General features: G+C 44.0%; 1 protein-coding gene across 4 annotated transcripts in view; it reads right to left on the reverse strand.

Moving 5' to 3' along the window:
• BACH2 (BACH transcriptional regulator 2) overlaps window positions 1–21,497 on the reverse strand; it is a 196,171-nt gene that overhangs the window by 37,426 nt on the left and 137,248 nt on the right. For all 4 annotated transcript variants that reach the window (XM_075087291.1, XM_075087290.1, XM_075087288.1 and 1 more), the window contains one exon: window positions 16,070–16,324. In XM_075087291.1, the coding sequence (XP_074943392.1) occupies window positions 16,070–16,312 (243 nt within the window). In that variant the 5' untranslated portion in view covers window positions 16,313–16,324. The remainder of the gene's footprint in view (window positions 1–16,069; window positions 16,325–21,497) is intronic.

The following is a 21,497-nucleotide window of genomic DNA, read 5'->3' on the forward strand; positions in this document are numbered from 1 at the left end:
GATCAAGCAGCACAGGCTGGAACTCTGTATTTGCAGAATTCAGTGTACCCCACCTCCTTTCCTGCTGTATATAATCCCATTAATTCCAAGTGAACAGAAAGCCGTGCCTGTAGCCATGCACATGTCTGTCGGAGGAGGGAGACGGACCAGCACGCAAGCTACCAGCAGCAACTCTAAAACCTCCTCATGGACTTTTATTCTTGGGCCTCGTTGCTTTTTCTCCCTAGATGAAGGGAAAGGGCCCCCATGATGATAATGCTGTGTTTGCTGCGTGGATCTTCCTCGCCTTTGCCTCCTCCGCTGGCCTGCACTGCTTTGGCTTTGTGAGCTCGACTTTCCTCACATTCCCCAACGATACTCCTGAGTCCTGTCCTTTCTTGACAGCAGTGGGAAACTCGAGCTTGGTTTCTAATTAACAGAAGTTATTACTTCCCTGCAAGCACTGGGAAAAGAAGTCCTTAATCGCTTGGAGAGCAGGAAATGGGAGCAGGAGCCTCTTGCCCTGTGTCTCCAGGCCAGGCTCCAGGCCCCGCACCTGAGCAACACCCTCCTCGGCTGCCGGAGGTCGCAGGTTGGCCTTTGGACATCATCATCTATTTGTTACTGGAGAAATAAGCTACCTGAGCCTGAAACCACTCACTGGGGAAGTGGCGTGGGCTACACCGGGTGTTTGCTGGCCCGAGTCCCCGGTGTTGAGGGCAGCCGACACCGCCCGAACCCAACAGATGTGAAAGTGACATGTTCTCTGTCAGGGCTTCGGGGGATTCAGGTTGGTGATTCAGGGTGATGACAGGGTGACACGGTTAGCACGAGGCATGTTATCAGGCTTAATAGGAGAGCTGGGTTGCTTCTGCCCGAGCATGCAAGGCTGGCCCAGTGTGAGAGCGTCTGTCAGGCTCCTGGGGAAAGGGCCGCATCTCAGCCAGGTGCAAAGAATCACAAAGATGACAGACAGGGGCAGCAGCAACTAAACGCAACCAGAAAGGAAGGCAAAAATGCAATGCAGAGAGAGAAAAAAGGGAAGGGGGCATTTTCTGAAAGAGCTTCCCTCAATCTAGGCCAGAAAAATCCTTCAGTGTTTTTATCCCACTGTCCTTTTATTGTGCTCTCTTCCATCATTTCTCCAGCATCTCACGCTCCCTGCCTGGTCCCTTTTCCTCATCTGCAAGCCTTTTGTTCCACCAACCCTCCTTTCTGCACTTATTGCCAGCTCCGAGCAGCTGGGCACGGCAGGACTACCTTTTGTTTTGCACTTGCAGACACACACCCTGGGCCCCTCGTTGCCCATAGTGGAATGGCAGTGACACAGGAAGAAATGCAGGGCGCGGAGGCAGGAGGGGATGTCATCCGTGCATGTCCCCCTCTGCCAGCTGCAGGGGAAGGACAGCTCAGAGGAGGTGATCTTCTCTCTCCACAAAAATCACTGCTAGGATGGACCTCTGCTCCTGGGAGGGGAAGAGTCGAGCTGCAGCCTTCCTCGTTGTTTTCCCTCCAGCATCCTCCCTCTCCTCATTCTCAGCAGTTAGCCTCTTCCAGCCGCCAAAGCCGGTTAGACGTGGCTTGCCCTGAATAAGTCATATACATTAATTTTTCCTCTTTAATTAAAGAGTTCTTCTGTGAAACAATTTACGAGAACTCCTTTTCTAAGGAAAAGAAACCAATGTATTGTTCCATACACGTTTACATGCTCTCTCCAAATGAATTTTGTTCCCCAAAAAGTCCCTATGGAAGGCAAAACAAAGAGAATGGTAAAGGATTTGCTGAAGAAGAACTGAAGTTCATTTTAAATCAGTGTACCATGTACAAATGCTGTCTTACAAATAGGATTATTTAATTTAAACCTTAGATCTGTCAAGTTCCATTACTTCAAATGGAGCCTGTCATTTCTTGACTCCATTATAAATCAGGATTATATTATAATTTATGTTAGGTAAAGTCACTGCTTCGATAGGAGGCAGTGAAAAAAAATTACACAGCAGTCAGTAAATAGAGCAAAGTCATTGCACTGTTCTTGAAAGGCAAAAAGTCATCTTGCTAAATGAGAGTCCGAGCTGTCCTGTACCAAGACTGTTCCTAATAAATAAAAGACCTCTGGGAAAAGTGCTGAGCATACGCTGGATCTATTTTCAGCTTGCATCAGCAGCTGCTGCCCCTGGGATCGCATCTTTGCTCATACCCTACACCATATGTAATCACTCCAGTGCTGCAACCAGTAAGATAATGAAAGAGCATGGCATAAATCTATACTTGAGTGGAATGCTAAATGAGAAAAATAATACAAAAAAGGGGGAAATAAACCACATTTTCAAGTCATTAGGAAGAAAGACTTTGACATATGAAGTGTTGCAACCATTAATAGCACTTATCATATAGAGTGGAGACAAAGAGACAAATTAATCAAACTGACAGAACTGGGACATTTTATGGTAATGCAGGCTCCTGGGTTTTCATTTGTATTCCTCTGTGTCTGGAAAACTGATACCATTACAGGGCAGGAAATTGCATGAATAACATGCAACAGATCATAAAAATTCACACACCAAGTGCAGAAACACTGCCAAAAGCACTGTAAAAACAAGGCTAGAGACCTCAACAGAGGAACTACCAACAGCTAATGAATGCAAATAAGTACAGGAATATTTCTCATCCATGCATAACAATGAGACATAGGCTGTGACTCCGCAGACTCCAATAGTGTAGGTAAAATAAAGCCTGGAGAGTGAACACGTGGATAGCTGGGGGGAACTGCTGGCCAAGCCAGGGTCTGAATTTGTTTGCAGTATTGCAGCCAGCAGTTGAGAGCCACTGGGGAACTGGCATAGCCAAGTGCCGCCTCTGTCTACATGTATTACTATGCTAGATTTAATGTCTCAGGTAGAAGAGAGAGAGGGAGAAGGATGAAAGAGGAAATAAAACAGCCACAAAACAGCACATTGTCACAGAAAGCAAAAATCCGCTTGCCCCAGTGCAAATCCATAGCATGCAGTAAAAACCCTCACAGATAAAGACTTCTTAAACATAATTCATTTGGGAAATAGAAAATGGACTTGCTGTCCAAAGCCACAGACATGTTGTAAGGGGCAGGAAATGGCAAGAACTACAGGAATGCTGGGCAGGGCACGGTGTAATGCAGGACCTTGCCAAGGTTACTTCATTTGCCGTAAAGGCTTCTCAAGGACCTTTAAAAAACCTTGGCAAAACAGAGCACTGGTGAAGTGCAGGGAGCTCATCAGCCGTATAAACACCAAATGACAAATACGTTCACTCAGTGGGCAGCCACAGCATTTCTCATCGCTCTCCGTTTTTTAAAAAAAGTGATGCTTCCCCCTTGTATAGTAGCTACCATACAAACTAAAGTGAGGACTAACTCTGGGGGAGTAAAGGGAGTAAAACTGATACCTTTTGGGAGCTGTGTCATTTCCAGCACCGTTCTCACCTTCCCCAGAATAGAATGATACACAGCTGATGATAGGATTGAGTAAGAGCATTTACGTGCCAATACTACAGGCATTTAGAGGGTGAGAAAACGCCAGCCTGCCCAGGGGTGGCTGCTATCCTGAAGAACGAGTAGCGTTCAAGCCCTTCCTGCATTTGGTGCTGGAGGACCCCGTGTTCAAAGATGATAGGACAGAAGCTATTTTACCCCAGCAGAGGTGGGCACAGGGAGCACACAATACAGCGGCCAGCTCTCCACCCGCTCTCCAGCAGACAGCTGCGGACATTTTACAGAGTTTTAGCCATGTGAACAGGGCTTATCTCCAAACCTCAAAATCTCTTTCTGTTCCTTTGATCACTACTAGAGTCTCAACAGGGTGTTTGGCATGGTACCAAAAAATGGTGCATATGCACAAAAGAAAGCTGGTCCAAAAGGTTTCCAGAGACAACGATGATGTAACCTTTTTTTCTAAGGGGAGAAATTAGAAACAGGCATTCATTAACTCCTGTAAATATACATCCACCCGACACATGGACAAGGGTTGCAAGCTGCAAATGAAACAACTTTCTCCCTTCCCTTAAATAAAAAAAAACCAAGATAGCACAGACAATTAATTACAAAAAGGCCTCATGAAAAACCTCAGCTTTAAGAAATTTTAATATCAGGAGGGAAATAAATTGGTCAAATAGTTATAACGATGTTGATTTCTTCCACCCTTTACAATAGTAACGACGCCTTTGAAGTCTCTCAGGTACACATATGACACCTGACCCTTTCTTTTCTTCTATCTGCAATCACAGCAGTTTGGGGGAAAAAGTGTAGTTAAGAGTAAAACATCCATTCCTGAAAGAGAATATTTAAAGAGGTCTTTACTACCACCTTACCATTCAACCAAGAGGTAGAAAGCACAACGACAGAAATGACCATGAATTCTCACACTTCTTTAGCCATGCAATCCTATTCAGAAACCCAGTTTCAGAAGTGGACTGTAACCTCACCAAGTAATTCAGAGTAAAACTGTATCTGAGAACCAAGCTGAGAGTCCAAGAGCAGATGATGCAAACACTCTGGGCCCCCGAGGCTGGGACTGACTTGAAACCCTCTGAGCTCACTGTGAAGAGCAGTTTACGGTGTGCAGCGCCCATCTGCTCTGCAGAGCTGCTTGGAGGAGGTCCAGCACAGCAGCCTTGACAGCAGCTCCTGCTAGGGTCGCCTCAGCTGTGCACCACCAGCTGAAGGCAGAGGCCAGAATGTGATCAAATGCTTGTCTTTAACAATTTACCTCCTTATGCCCTCTCAACTGAGGTTTCCAAATGGAAATCTCATGCGTAATAGTGAAATAAATCCTGTAAGAGAAGGATTAGGCTCATCTTTGAAAAGGAAGCAAAACTAACCCACTGGGTTAGTTCTTACTGGGTGTTCTTCTCAGTCCTCCAACTGCAAGATACATTGATGGCAGGGAAAAAAGAAAAGGAGTTATTGATTTAAAGGTTTCTGCCACTACTGAAAGCAGCTCTTTCTGCTTTCTGAATATTATGATGACTTTGTGAGTGTTAACAAGTTTCTCTGTAGAATGCTCCAGTGCCAATATATGCCATGGACACCTCTTCATTCTTTACTTCCTTGGACAATGGTATAGATATTATTTGTCCTCAATGGTTATGGCTTATATAAACCAGGCAAAAATGACAAAGATAGATGGCTCTTACAAAAGACAAGCAACTCTCTATATTTTGTGCCTTGCATTTGACAAATTAATCCAGACATTTAAAACACAGCCTTGCCCTGACGTGTCCAGTCTAACAAGTTCAAGGAATAGACAGAAACTGCTTGATTTGGCTTTATGGCCAGACAGAAACACCATATGCAGAAAGCCATTCATGGGGGAACATGGAAATCTGCAGTCAAATAAAAATAAGGGTAAAAAATAGTTCAATTCAACAGGCAGATGGAATGGCTGGAGACCCATCCACCTCAAGTCCAGCTTCCCCTTCCGGAAGCAGAAATGAGTACTAGTTCTCTGTGGAAAGCAGAAGGGAATTTGTCAGGATTTGTCTTTCCCCAGCTTCTTCCTGTCTTGAAAGGTTACTGGCTCCAACCCTGTCCTTTGAAAGAAACAGGAAATAACTTGAGCTTATTTTGGTTTTAGTTGACCAAGAATCCCCTGACAGGGAAATTTTCTCTGAAGGCTGCCTGTGTATCTGGAGAGAGAGGTGGCTAGGCATGTTGTATGACTGCTGTGTGGTCAGAGATGGAAAGATATTTTGCTTTCAGAGTTGTTTAAGACTTGTTTCCTACTAGCTGCAGGCCCTTGAAAGAGAGGACCACAGGTCTGAATTTCAAAGGTAAGCAAAAACCCAACACATTTCCCACATTCAAAAGCTTTACACAGCCAGACATGTAGCCTCAGCCTCCTAGCTGACAGGCTGATGAAAATCCTGGATCACTTCATCAAAAGCATTTTTTCCTGAAACTGAGAAAGTGTGCACGGACAATTTTTTTCTTTAAATCTACTCTTTTACCTTGAAACACTACCATAGACTGCATCCCCACCCATTCTGGGAACATAAAGGTACACGCACAGACTAGGGAATTTGGTCCTATCACAATTCAATGCAAGCAAACTTTAAGAAAAGTATTATGAAGTGTTTGATGGACTGGGTGCCCACAGCTCTTTAAAGTATTAGCATTGTTCAGGTCCACTCTGCGACAATACATTTGTTTAGATGGACTCCTTTCTATTTTAGTGCCCCAACGAACCCACCTCAGGCCTGGCCTTGGGATTACATCTGACACCATGAGAGCAGAAGGAAGCACTGAGAATACAACGCCACCACTGAATCCATCCTGGGTCACACCTGCCAAACCTCTCTGCACTCCTTACAGTAAGTCTGTACACTTCCATTTCTCTAAAGTGTTGTTCTGAAGTGAGCGTTTGCTGTAGGAAATGATGTGGAGCACATGCTCTACCAAACCTAAATATATATTCAATTAAATATGGTTACTTCAACACCAGAACAAAGGTGCCTGGTTTTTGGAGACCTGAAAAACCCCAGCTCCCATCTGCCAAAACTGAGTAGTGCAAGAGATCAGTTCTTGCTAGGTACCTACCTGCCTATTTTTTGGGATAGATGGGATGTCCAAAAGCTACAACAATACAGGAAAAAGTTTTTTAAGCCTTGCTCTAAGTATCAAGACTTTTTTTTTTTTTAAATTAAGACTTCCTTTTTGAACCTGGGTCTGCAACAGCTCTCTCACTCAGGCAAAAATTCCTAAATAAACATCCTCAAAGTGCCCCAGTTTCCTGGTAATGGACTGGAAGTCTTTGTTGCATTTCACAGACTCTTTCTGGTCTGTTCCATGCCTCCAAGTCTACCTTCCTCTTGGATGTGGTAGTCTCAGCAGGTCTTACCAATGGCAGTGCACCGGACCTCAGGGGTAATGCAGGAAGAGTGGGCAGAAGACACAGCGTAAAGCCCATCTGTCACCCAGGACCAACTGGCCAGAAAAAGCAGCAAGTGGCTCTATCTTACCCCATTCATCTTGAGAAATGCTGCAATTAGTCTGAAAATCCCCTCAATGCCTCCTGCATGCTTAAAAGATATAGAAGGAAGAAAATGAGACTGAAACTCTGGCTGAGGAGTGATAAGCTGGAAGCTCTGGGTTCAGATACAGGGGCTGCTCTGGGACCAGCAGCTGTGCCAGCTGTGGGTCAGTCTGTTCACCTCCCTGTGAGGTAATGTGAACCAGAGAGTTTAGAGAGAGGTAAACATAGCTGAGTGGTTCACACAAGGTGATTTAATCATCACTGACCTGACGCACAGACCTGAGCTGTAATTCCCATTTGATGCATCAGCCTCCACCCCAGCATTCGCAGGGAGGTGATGACAGTATTTCATTTTTTCACAAGAGACCTCAAAAATCTACTGCTGAAGGTTTTATGTTACCATTATTTAACTTCAGAGTTGATACCTCTCAATTCCAGCTGTTTGGTGACACCTTGTTTATATATCAGTTTTACTGAAAGTGCTAGTACTGTGAATCTCTGCTGTTCTCAGCACAGCTACGGCTATTTTAACTGCAGCCCCCACCCCCAGCAGCAGTCCCTGGGTCACAGCAAGAAATTACCAGTGCCATTTCAATTACTAATCAACCTCCTCTTCTCCACAAAATCTTCTAAAGCCTCCATCAGTGGCTCTTAAGTGATGCAAAAGATGCATTGTGCAAACTTAAATGCACACTGTGATGCCATCCGCTCTTACAAGGTCAGATTAAGCAAGATGAAGGACAGAAAGGTTTATTAGCAAATCTGATCTATGTTACTTTAGGATCTTAAATTCCACTCAACTACATCAGTACTGAGCATCAAACTTCGGGGTGTCTAAAGCTCGTCCCTTTCCAAGTCCATTTGCCTTACAGTAATGAAACAATGTGTAGTCATACACATCACTGAGTAGTTTGTTGCTAAAAACAGATGCCAAATTTTTCAGTTGATTTTAATCTGGCTTCAAAGCAACTGCCAGTGGCTCTCATGATATCCTTCCCCAGTAAATTAAAACACGCTTCCTAGAGATATGCCTGATACTTTCTTTTCATTTAAGTCTTTAAACAACCACACAAACCTCCTCTCAAGCTCTTTTAAAGAAATTAAATCTCATTTTTAAAACAAACTAAGCCTGGGCTAGATGGATCTGTAGTTTGACGAAGTACAGCTGTTCCTATTTATTTGTTTTTTTAAAGTAAATGAAAGTGCCCAAGGACACAGCTTTTAGTAGTGTTAGACAGCACTAGGACTTGGAGGTGTTTGCTGGCAGTCTCCCATTGAAGTGGGATAGATGAAAATTCAGTGTTGCACAAAAGTCCTGGAATAAACCAGCCATTTCTCTCTTCAGAGCTTGCATTGAACATGTGACAGAAAGTGTGTCTACTTGTTCTTCTAAAAAAACCCAACAACCTGCCCATGGAATTCACAAAGAGCACCTCATTTCCAAATCCTAGTATGATTCAATTGCCTTATGCTCACCTAAAACCCGTATTTCACTTCCAAATTGAACTATACTTCCTAGCCATAATGTTTGTTGACTGCTGCAATGCATCATTTAAATACATGCCATGTTCCACCCCATAACATGCTCAATTTCACTGGTAGCTGAGAAAAACAGTCGGCCTGACATTATTCACTGGGGAATCCTTGTCAGAAAGTGCTGTACAGAGATAAAACCTTATCTTCTTTGCGTCTTGGGAACGCTGATGAAACAAAGCTTGGTACTAGGATCAGAAAGTACCTCACGGGTTGTGGTCTCTGATGTGGTGAAGCTGAGGGGTGTCTTATCTGGGCCTTATCTGTCTAGTCTATTCAAATGGCAAACGCTCAGCCTGTATTTCTGGACTCTTAAAAGAGCAGATACTTAGTTTGTCAGCATTAAAGAAATTCAAAGCGTTTTTAGAGGGAGAAAAAGCAAAGGTAAGAGAATCAAAGGGGGAGGGAGAGAAGAGAAGGAGATGTTTCTGTTTGCAGGACGAGAGTGCTCACACTGTTGAGGCGCAGTCATGGCTCAGCCACCTCATTTCCATCCATGCCCACATATGTATTTGAATACAGCAAAAAACTCCCCAAATTAAAAAACAAACCAAAACAAACCAAAACACACCTCCTGTTACACATGCTTATTGCTTCTGCTCACGCCTTTAGCATAGCCTATCTCTAGGACTTACTCTTCAGGACATCTTTTACATTTTAGATTATGTTTGTCATGTTTGAGCAAGAAAGTTTCCACACTGCAAACTGCCTTTTCCATAGCAAGTGCAATCACAGTCAATCAGCCCGATTTAGCACTAGCAGCAGGCAGGAGTCTAACAAAGGCAACGAAATTGAGTCCACTTATCGCGGTGGTGAATTCCATTCTGTACATTCATCTCCATACCCCCTTCCACAGTACATTTGTATATGCTTACTCGAATAAATAAATAAATAGTACAACTACCGCCAAAGGGAGGGTAAAGGAGTTATTGCAAGATTTTCTCCCCTTAACACGCATGTATGCACAGCTTTTGTTTTGCTTTTTAAGCCTAGCTCTCCCCACATCACAACAGAGCTGTATTTCAGTTTTCTCCACTGGAAAAGATGAGAGAAGAATTATCAATAACAAGACAGCCCTTATCAGAAGATAATGGAAGTTACACCACGCAAAATGAAGAGTATGTGGCTAGTTTCCTCATCATACCTAAGGCATGAAAAATCAGGCAGTGCCAGAAGCTTTTGCAGTGAGACAGGGATGCAATTTCACATCACATCTTGATGGTCTCTTTTCTGTTTTATTGTTCACCTGCTAGAAACAAAATTCGTCATTTGTACCTCAGGCTGTGTTACATACGCAACGCACGTAAAACAATGTGCATTTCTGTCTCTCTGTTTCTCCTGAATTAGTATCGTGTCACGTAAGACCTCAAAAAGTACCTCAATGCTCAGTTTTACTCTCTCTACAGATCCACAGCCTCCAGCCACCCTTCTGTGCAGCCAGTGTCAGCACTGTGACTCAGCATGAAAAATAACACATTCCCTAGGAGGAATTTAGGAAACCAAAGACCCAACTTCCATCCATACAGACTCATTGAAGCGGCATTGCTGAGGTGAGGTTGAAGACTAAATGAGTTTGAAGCCTGACTTTATTTGAAGCCTGATGGATACAACCTCTTGCCTCTACAAAAAGCTCTGTGGATGAAGGGGGCGGTGGCTTTCAGGAAGGCTTTCAGGTCACTATTGCCTCCTGAGCTAAAGCAGAATTAATTCTGGCCAGAGCTGTGAGGAACATCAATGGCTGATAGAGTCATGTAAAAAGAAAACCACATTAATGCCTCCCATTCTCCAAGAATTAACCTTAGCTAGTCCTAACCTCTGGGGTGCCAAAGAAAAAGGGTCTTTCATTGTTCCCTACTGCGTAATAACATCCCTCCAGCTGGGAAACAAACTTCCAAGCAGAAGTCTTTCCCACATTTATCACCTCTTCCACTCTAAGCGCCTGTGCAGAACACTCCCAGCTCAGTCCCTGCATTCCTTAAAGATATTATATTCATACATATACACAGTACACAGAAAAGAAAGAGACAAAGTAAGAGAGTATCGCTAATTTCTAGAGAGATTAAAAGGAACAGTAATCGCCTTTAGCCAGCAGGGTATGTAATAGTTGACCTCCTGCATCCTGCCTTTGATTTTCTCCTCAGCGCAATCATCTTTCGTTGGCTAATTCCCAGCATTTTTCCCTCAGGCTGGTGGGTTGGCATGGATGGTTAGCAGCTGCCAGTATTTCTCCTCCCTGTCAGCTACGAGCCATACTAATGTTAGATGCCTGGCTCAGTCCCACCCAGGGTGCCGCATGCCTTCGCTTTCCAGCATACTCAGCTTTTGCCAGCCTTGAATCTCAATCGAGGTCCCGTCCTGCCTTTCTCCTTGCAAAGATTAACCGGGTGAGGGAGTTAACCCACGTCAACCGAAGCAGCAGATGACAAATTTCACAGGGCTAGACCTCGTGGGGAAACGGCAGGTTTCGCAGCAGCCGTCAGGGAGCAGTAAAGCAGTAAGAACTCAGAGAAATTCAGCCCGTGGTGTGTGCGAACATCTACTTTGAACATTATTTTCTTAATAGCAAAGAAGAGAGCTGTACGGATAAACAAACAAAAAAGCTCCCCAAGCACATCCCACCCCCTCTTCCTAAAAGAGATGCTGCTTCCCTTTGCCCCTTGGAAGATCTGTATGCCACAGACAACTCTGTTTAACCCTTTTGGAAGGCAACATCTCCAGCAGATAGTTCACTGCACTAAAAAGTCACCAGTAACCACTCTTTGAAATACATTCAAGAAATTTGAGGGTTACAGGTAAAACTAACCAACCTACTTGAGAAACAAGCTGGTTTTATAACAGAAAGGATAGCAGCAGACCAGTGCTAGAGAAAGCTTGGTCTACTGTTTCAGAAGGCCTCTTCACTAGAGAGAAAGGCATTTGCTGCTCTCATGGCCAGAATGACAAGGTGAAGGTTTTTTCAAATGTACACCGCAAAGTCAAAAAAAAATGCAAGCAAGGTTGGGAATGTAATTTCTAAGCTGTCAGAATCTAATGCAGCTGAGGGGTTTAATTTGTCATTGCTGTTTCTGTCTTTTCACCATTTAGCTGCAACCTCAGCTTTCAGAAAACCACGTGAATAAGGTGTACGCACAGACGATGCTCCTCTGTCCCGCACCCAGCCTTCAGCTTGCCCATATAGATTCGCTGTGCACTTCTATTAGCAAAGCCAGGCAGGTAATAATAGTGAATAAAAAGCTTATTTGACGAAGCACTGGCTCCTTCTCAAGTAAAGTAGAGTACCACTACTGCATGAATGACTCAATCATCTACTCGAGAGCTATTACTTGCAGCGATGAAGCAATGTTAATTGGATAATGGCCCGCTGCCAGCTAATATTGGCATGACCTACAATACCCCTGGCTGACAGCCGTGTCTCTCTCTCTATCACACCTTTTTTTGTAATCTGGATGGGAAGTGGAAACCATTAAAAAAGCCTCATAAGTGCCATTTAACTTCTTATAATGAATTAAAAGCTTAATTAAGTGCCTTGTTAAAGGAAGGAAGACCAGTTTTCATGATTAAATAAAACAAAACAACAGTTAGGGGTATGGAGTGAACGAGTAACTTCACAACTTAAAACTCAGCTCTTGGAAAATAATAATTTTGGTTGCATTTAACAGCAGCTGCTAGAGGAAAACTGCACCATTGCTGAAAAATATCCTGGGTGAAAAGCAGGAGAGGTTCTTGTTATTTACCAAAAACTGCAAATGAAGAGAAAAGCATAGAAGATAAGAGCTAACAGGGTCCTTTTTTATTAGCTGTAGGCAGCTGACACTTGTCATTCCTCTAACTCTGCTCTGAGGACTGATACTTTACACGCCATGGCCACATCTGAGCACTTGTTATTATACGGCTGTTTTTCCAAGCACTTATCTACACACTAAAATACATTGGTTTAACAAAAGGTGTAGTACAAAATCAAATTACCGAGGCTAGTACAAAAGGGTTTATGGAAACTCTTCAATCAGTGCAGAATTAGCTCCGTACTGATTTAGCTTAAGTTGATTAGGAAAAGGTTTGAACTGAGGCACATTAAGTCACGCTTGAACTGACCTGAAATGTCTAACACAAGGTTTCACAGCAGTTTAAAACCCTGTAAGTTCAACTAGTCTCAATTCTGTGTGTGCACAATGTCTCCCTACAGAAATGACTGGCATATCATAAAGACTGCTCTCACTTGTAATTGGATATAAATAAGGAATAATGTAAAAAACATCTGTTCACTGTTCAGCTAGACAACAGTTAACAATGTCTGGATGCCAGATTAACAAACAGACCCCAACATGCTACGAAGGAGCAAAAAAGTCTGCAATTCAGGCTTCAGAGACAGACTTAGTGCTTTGAATAATCAAAAATAAGTTCTTTTGTTTCAATGTTAAGCTCCCTCACACCAACATTACATGAGTGTAAAAGCTTTATATATAAAGCTTTGTCCAGCTCTAACATCAAACCTTTGAGAAATAATAGTAATAATGCCCTTTCTCACAACTGCATACTTTAGCAGTTTCAAACCATGCCAGAATTTAAAATGCAATGCTTGCATGGTTGACTTAAAAATATCTTTGTTAATTTAGGAGTGATCATCACCTTCGGAAAAGTTTTGAACTGCGAAGACTATATTTAAAAATGATCTTTGATCTCTGTTTTTCTATAATAACTATATGCCGACATAAATTGTCCCTAAGCCTAAAAAAAGCTTTGGCTCAGGACATTAACTTTCAAATTTTGTTTGAAATTTTTCCACTGGAGCAATAACCCCCTACATGACAGATTAAGTCAGTTTTCACAGATAGCTTTAGAAATAACTCATGGGCTGCCAGAGCTCTGCAGCCTATGGACTAAAAACAATAGCCTTGGGAAGAGCCACTAGCCTGTGAACCGAGAAAGACCCTGCTAACTTCTTTTAATGCAATATAACTAAGACGGTTTTCCCCCTGCCCTATCAGCTCTTAAAAGCCAGAAGTGTTCCAGTTCCTTTCACGGGGAGCTCCGACACTGCTCTTTGGTAGGTGCCTGTGCATAGATATGGGAAGTGCCTCCAGCAAAGTGCCCACTGCGCTGAAGCAGAGCAACGCCAGAAGGAATAACAAAGTGCATCAGGCAGCTCTGTTGACCCCAAGTGACTAGCATTTGTGAGGAAATTATTTAACTGACCACCTCACGTACAGCTATTCAAATAAAGTAGCCGCCACGCAAATTAGATTCAATGTAGTTAACAGCCATTAATTTGCACGTGGAAAATACCTGTACAGGTAAGCACTGGTACCTGTGAGTAACTTTTTTCATAGGCTAAAGAATTCTTTTCCAGGATGAGAAAGTTAAAGCCTTGGCACTCTGCAACTAATAGAAGCATGTGGCAAAATAACAGTGGTGGTCTTAGGTGAAGTGTGACAATTTCAGAGTACTGGGAAAAACCTGAAGAACTAGATTCACTGCTTCTGCAAATCCATGGACTTCACTAGAGCTGTAACAGCAGGCAGCGTAACCCTAAGTCACCAAAACTTTTTTGATCTTTCATTGAGATATATTCTAAAATGTAAAACCCCAAGACTTCATTTAGCCATAGGGGATTCACTTAAACGGAAATAATTTATGGGTGGACTGAAGGGATTTTTAAAATGTAGTATCTCAAATAAAATACATAGAAGGACAAACCTTTGTTTTTTAAATCTTTAGTGTCATATGAACATAGGACTGGGTCACCAAGTGCAGACACACCACGATCCCTCCAGCACCCTGCTCCTTCCACTAGCCTGCAGCTCAGCACCTCACCGCTACTGCAATTAGAAATCTCATTTCCAGCCTACTTTTACTAAAAGCCGGTTGAAAATGATCAATGCTTGTGTCAACATTGTATTTTAGTATTAAAGAGAAACTCCTCCTCTCAGCTGTTTCACCTCCTCTGCCTACACAAAGCTGTAGCATGTGGCAGTTGCCACACCAGCAGTATGAACCTGCCATGGCCTTGTCCTCCTCCTTTAGGCCAAGCTCTTTCTTCTGAACATCTCAGTCATTCTCATATATGCTTATTTGAACTTCAATTATTTTTCTTTATCTAACAGGACCTGAATCATACATGGGAGATCTCACCAAGGCTTTGTAGAAAAGCGCTGATACTCTCCTGCCTCTTTGTACCTGTGCACCCCTGGGCATGTTTTGTCACCTCTCTGCTCTTGCCCTTGCTTTGTGGTGTGAAAGCTATGCAACACTGACTGAGACTTGATTCTTCCACGGAAATTATTAGTGGATACTGCAGAATCATAGTGTGCATCCCAGCGCGTCCTCTGCATTATCTCTAACTCCTATGCAAAATGTCTGGGTTGAAATTTCTTCATGAGTAATATTCAGTGTCAAGACTCATGAAGTCACACCCAGTGACCTACTTCTTCTAATGCTCTCCAACTTGCGCTGTGACATCATGGTGCCACTGAAGTCTCTGGAGAGCTAAACCAGAGGGGCAAAAACTGGTGTGTGACAATTTGGGTCCTGTCATCATTTAAAAACACACCGTGCTTCTTCATGGGCATTAAGCAAATGATGGTAAAAAATCCTGTGTATGCCAGAGTACTGTCCCACTGGGAGACTGCCATCCCGTGCCCTGGCTACAATGTCACCCTCCCCATCCCAGCCGGAGGCACTGGGCAGGCAGTGCCCAGGCGGTGGGTGATAGCAGCCTTGGCCAGCAGACACGTCTCCCCTCTGTGGGCAGCAAAGCCACCAGCGTGCCCTATGGTAGCTGTGTTGTCACGGCTGTATGGCTGTGAGGAAATTACAGTGGGGGTGGAAGCCAGCCAGTGAGATTTTGTGGTAAAATAAAGTAAACTTTCCAGTGAGGTACGTATTTTCTACGTCCCTTGGCTTCCTGCTGTGGGAGCCATGCCGCATGAGAAAAACCCTGCTTTTGGCAGACTGTGTTCATGGTTTCTTGGTGGAAAACACATGGCCCGAAGCAGTTAAATCCCAAACTTGCCGTGAAGGGAGGAGAGGGGAAGCAAGGCTGAATGAGGTGCAGGAGAGGGGGAAGAGGAGGATGAGGATATGAGCTCCTGGAGAGGGGTGGACAGCAATAAGACTCCCAACAACTTGACAGCTCAAATGACTTTTCAGCAATAACCTGCCATCTAGCAGCCAAATCACCCCTTTCAAATTTCCTGTCTGGAAGAGCAGAATAATATCAAGGTCCTGATAATACCCGCAACGAGGCTACAGTAATTAAGCATTTGGGTATGACTCTCTTGGTGGCAGTGAGAAAGGCAAGCTGAAGCATCTTAAAGCTTTGCTGCTGCAACTGTTAGGAGATACTGCTGGTGAGGAAGGGTGGCGTGAACATGTCCATCCTTCAGTGATTTGCAACCCACCCAAACACAAAAGCCACATCCAGAGCCATTCTGGGGCAGGCACTGACACCCATGCTGTGCTCCCCTTGGCCAACTTAGTGGACTGTAGAGGTCTTCCTCACTGCATGGGATGTAAGGGGCTCGTGTTTATGGCGGGGGTGTGGTAACATACTGTACCTCTTCCGGTAGGCTGACCACCAGGTCATTTTCCGTCTGCCCTACCAAGGCCTGCAAGAAGTACTCGCTGCAGGCAGCCAGCACAGCGCGGTGGGCGCGGAACTCCTTCCCCTCCACGATCAGCGTCACGTCACAGAGAATGTCCTGCTTCCGCTGGTCATTTAAGCAGAGGAGAATATTGGTACAGTGCACCGTTGACTCATACACATACATGGGGGAGTCAGTCTTCTCATCCACAGACATGCCGTTCACACCCTGCAGGGGAGGGAAGAAAACACAAACAAGGCGGTGAGGAGCAACGGAGCTGCTGGGTGAATGCGGTGCAGTGGGATGCTGCCCAGTTTCTGGATACCCCAAGAGCATGGCCAATCAGCCCATGAATTCTTAAATCCGAGCAAGTTGCTTGGGAAAAGTATAGGGAAGGGTGTTTGTCGCCACCAGCTTTCACTCTGCCATGCTTTGATTACCTACCCCTCCTTGGCCTCCCCCCTCAAAACAGAAGTACAGTTTGGATGGAATGCAAAGTGTTTTCCTTCAACCACCTACTACGCATCTATGATTTTCATTTTAGTAGAGGCAATAACATGGGGACATGGGAAATTCTAGAAGATTTTAGCAAAAAAAAGCAGGAGTGACTCTCGGGTCTTCTAATAGTGAAAAAAGGGCTTTGTGCTTGTTTCTGTTATTTTCAGATTGAGGGAAAAAACCCTCAAAACCCCAGCCTATTCTCCAGTGGACAGGCAGGGCTGCATGTTTACACTGATGACCTCTGCTCAAGTGAAAGGCAAAGTGGAACTGAACCCGACAAAGACAAGCGACCTCATCTCTCTATCAGAATTAGAGCTATTTTAAGCCTTCTGAGGGAGAGAAAGATATTTAGTGGCTTAGAAGAAATCCATTTCCAGGTATGGCTAAAGCAACACAACTTCACCGTCAGTTTAATGTCATTTACAGAAAAGAGCAGTTTCTGAATTCCAGACCCACAGACCCAAGAAAATCCCCCAAGCTGTGTGGAGGTCCAGCCCCAGGTGGCAGGCAGCATGTGGGTGCTGGGGCCACCCCTGCCTGCAGGTAAGTCAAGAGCCTGACAGCTGAGCAGAGATCAGAAAGATGTAAGACACCTGTTAGAACACTTTGAGCTAGGAAGTTCCCTGCCTGCTGTTCTGCAATTTCTACAACCAGCATCACCTTTGAACATGGGAATTGGACTTGTGGTGGTGGGTCAGCTTCCCTCAACAGCCAACACTGCATGACCTTGCTTTGCACTTGGACACACTGAAGTAATTCTTCTCTTACCCAAAACCTTCTCCTCAGCACCAGACTGAATCCTCTTTGCATTATCTTCCCTTTTGAATTTCTATGAGTGAAAACTGTAAAAGCCTGTGCTGTGTCTGAACACACTATGTACCCCAAAACACACCGAACACACTTGTTTTAAGGCTTACATGGGCAAAAGGATTATTTGTATATATTTTATCTGCTGTCAAAAGTTGTGCAAACACACAAATGTCAAGTATTTTAAGGAATTATTTTTCCAAACAACAACTGCCTTCTGAGAGGTAAGATTCAGGGGCATACAGGGCTAAGGGTGACAGATGGGTGTTTTGGTATAATACTGCTGCACTGCAAATATCTGACCACTGCAGAAAGTGGAAGCAAAATTCCTCCTCTGCTACTTTTTAACCTGGTTCTTTGCTGCATTTTCCTTTGCTAGTGCAATATACAGGTACGCACGTAGACACAACATAACTTCAAGCTATTTGTCTTGCCATGTGTTCAAACCAGGGTACTGTTTTCCTACAGTGTCATTCAAAAGATACTAATAATCTAGACAAAAATGGACTTAAGAGGACCTGCTTGTTACTTGTACAAGTACTTGCAAGTATTTACTGGGCTTGTCACAAATAACTCTATCTTCCCACCTTTATAGGAGTACTTTTAAGCTAGTGGCTACGGTGACTTTCTACAAAATAGGTGTTTTTATCAATGTTACAAAACTATAATATTACTGGAACTCCTCATGGGATGCTTACAGCTTCTCTTTTATTGGTATTTTCAGTATTTAGTGCTGACTCATGCTACACATCTGAGTACCCAGCTGAAATGCCTACATGAACATAAAAAACCCAAGCAGCCAACCCAGTACCCATTAGCCTTTCACCAACTTCATATCTAGAGAAAAGATACAAACCTGCTTATCAATTGCACACAGGTAAGGGAGGGAGACACTGTGTGGTTTTTTATGCTACCATTTGGATTTCTTAATCAGGAGAAAATGCATTTTTTTCTCATAAATTGAGACTAATGAGAAGATTGACAGCCATCATTTTATTAGCAGTACAGTAAGGTAAAAGAGAAAATGATACTTAGCTCATCCTACTCATAGCTTTCTGTATAACTGAACTCTGATGCTAACGATAGTGTTATAATGATGTTCTAAGTGGTCACTCTTGCGTGCTATGAAATGCAAGCATTTACAAGAACAATCTACTGGGAAAACCTGAGAGTTGCAAATGACAATGCAAAGGGGAAAGCGTTCATTTTTTTCTCTTTTTTAACAGGCACATCTTATGCCTGTAATGTCTCAGATGATGAAAAAATGTAAAAGAAACCCGAAACCTGGCAGGTAATGAACAGAACATCAATTATATTTTCAGTGCCTTTTTGAAAAAAACAAAACAAAACAAAAAAACCCCACTGTTTGCCTGAAATTGCAATCCTTTTTTACAGTAATAGTGTAATTTGTGTGAATCAAACCCTGAATTACTTGGTTACTAATTAGTAATTTCCCACTTTTTAACTACAGCTCTCATCAAGTGTAGTTTTTAAAAAAATTCATTGCATGCCCTGTGAAGTGCTGAAAATACCACGGTGTATTTCCCCACCGGCAAGCAAGCCTGCCTTTTATGCTAGGAAACCTGACCGATGCGGTACTGAGATGCTGGGGCTGTAAATCGCACCCTCTGCTCCAGCGGATCCCCTGGCTATGCTCCTGGGAAGGACCTCCACCCAGCTGCTTATATCACCATGCTTTCCCAAGGCTCTGGTGGCCTTTAGCTGCCGTTATGACACCAGGGGCTTCCCGAAAGTGGATCCATGCCGTGCCCCTTCCCGCAGCCAGTGAGAGCTCGTGTGGATGCCCTGCCCAGCGGCTGCAATCTCAGCCCGACACCGACTTCCCCTGGCTGCGCCCCTGGCTGCTCCAGGAAGCACCCTGAGCCCTGCATTGCGCACAGGGAAGCTGGGGCTGGGCTATGGCTCAGGACCACCTATTTATCAGCTTTTAATGTTTCAACACAAGTGATTTACGGTCTTCCCTTTTCCACGCTCTGCCATCAACTGACTGACCTCCGGGCATGAGGTGTTTCCTCTCCTAAAGGGCTTTATCCTGCAGGACAGGGGCAAGATGGTGAAACCCTGCGCTGGGAAGCATATTGTTCATTTTCACAGGGAAGGGGTTTAGAGTGCAAAGAGAAAAGGTCACCATAGGGCTTTGGCATGCAGTAGCAAGAAAATTTGCAGAATTCAACATTTATTTTTTTTCCTCTCCTCAGAAGAGAAAAGCAGGGATTGGGTATTAACTCTGAACTCTGAGGCAAGCTGGGCTGGAAGTCTTTTATACAGTGTTAATTCAAACTGCATAATTTTTTGCTGTATTCAGTATTATGCTGAATTTGCAGAATCTTCTTCATGGAAATCATTGTTACACACTTGGTATTTCTTCAGACTGAAGACAGAATGTCTCAGCAAGCCTTTCTCCGGCTCAAAAGAACATGCTGTGCATTTGTTTGCATATAGGTCACCATACTGCCAGAAAAAGCCTCTTTGAAACAAAAGTTTCCAGAAACTGGCATGAACTATTGTGGGCAAGGAAAGCACCATCGAAACCTTGCCAAAAAAAGTTGCTGGTAAAGGCCAGCATCTGCAGTGAATTGGAACGTTGCTTACACGGTCCTTCCACAGCAACAGGTGGGAGATCCCACTGAGCCCTTCTGCATGGGCAGCATGAGGAGGTACATGAAACCTCAGGGGACCAAAAAAATTGCTCATGGAACATCCAAATCACTTCAGTCTGCAGCACATCATCTTTACTGGCTGGCACGTGCCCAAAACTCTCCAGGAACTCATGAACACGCTGCCTGAGCTGCTACCAAAAATGTATTACCTACCATGAAAAACCAGCTCCTGCCTCACAGGACTAGACAGCAGACAATGTGGTATCTGTTTTTAAAGGAAAACATTAGGAGAGAAAAAAATCCTATCAAGACAGACCAGAAAGTCCTGCATCAGAACCGATTAATTACGTGAAAAGGTAGATCTCGATATGGCAGAGCTGCAGAGCACTTAACCAGGCAAATTATCATCGTGACAAAGCAGTATGGCTTCTGCAAGGGGAAGTCATGTCTTTGATGGGCTCTATTAGAATTCTTGAAGTGTGTCAAATTAGCAGTGAGGAACACTGGTATGTGTAATCAGTGTTGACTTTCAGAAATCCTTTGACAAAACCTTTACAAAAGGCTGCTCAGGGAGCTCGGTTGTCGTGAGAAGTTGCATCAGGCTGGAAATCACTTAGGCTAAACTGTGTGCGGCAGAGAAGGGATGCAGGGGCAATTTTCAGCAGGTTAACAGTGAAATTCCTCCAGAAGTGCAACAGCAGCAGTACCGGTGTCTCACATCTGCCTATGGCCATGCCATGCAACACGCCTGAGCTTGGCTGATCTCTGAAGCTAAAGCAGAGTTGGGCACACTTAGTACTTGGATGGGAGACTGCCTGAGCATACCAGGGCCCTAACAGCAGCCTGCCACTACCTACAGTGAGGTCATCGAGAAGATGGAGCCAGACAATGGGACCAATTTGAAACAACAGAGGTTTAGATGAGACATAAGGAAAAACTGAGAAACACATTGCCCAGGGAGGTTGTGTCATCTCCATCCTTGGAGGTTTTTAAGACCAGACTGGATATAGTGCTGAGCAACCTGCTCTGATCTCAGAGATGACCTGCTTTGAGCAGGAGGTTGTGCTAGGAACTTCCTGAGGTCCTTTCCAACACAAGTTATCTGGAGATCCTGTATTGACCACAGGCCACGACAGGGAGACCGAGACTGATAAAATTACTTCAAATGTCAAAGGTAATAGGGACTGTTGGGATTTACAAAAAGAATTAATATAAAAAAGAATTAGACACTAACAAGGTGACACACACTAAATCCAGGGCGCTCTATTATACACAAGTGGCAATTACAGAAAAAAAATATAGAACAGTTGGGGTTGGGGAGGAACTCTAGATATTGTCTAGTCCAGCCTCTCTGCTCAAAACAGAGTGACCTAGAGCAGGCTGTTCAGGGCCTTGTGCAGCTGGGTTTTGAATCTCTTAAAAGATGGAGACCCCACACCATCTCTGGACAACCTGTTGCAATGTTTGACCAC

Source organism: Phalacrocorax aristotelis, chromosome 3 (genome assembly GCF_949628215.1).
Source record: "Phalacrocorax aristotelis chromosome 3, bGulAri2.1, whole genome shotgun sequence".
NCBI classification, from domain to species: domain Eukaryota; kingdom Metazoa; phylum Chordata; class Aves; order Suliformes; family Phalacrocoracidae; genus Phalacrocorax; species Phalacrocorax aristotelis.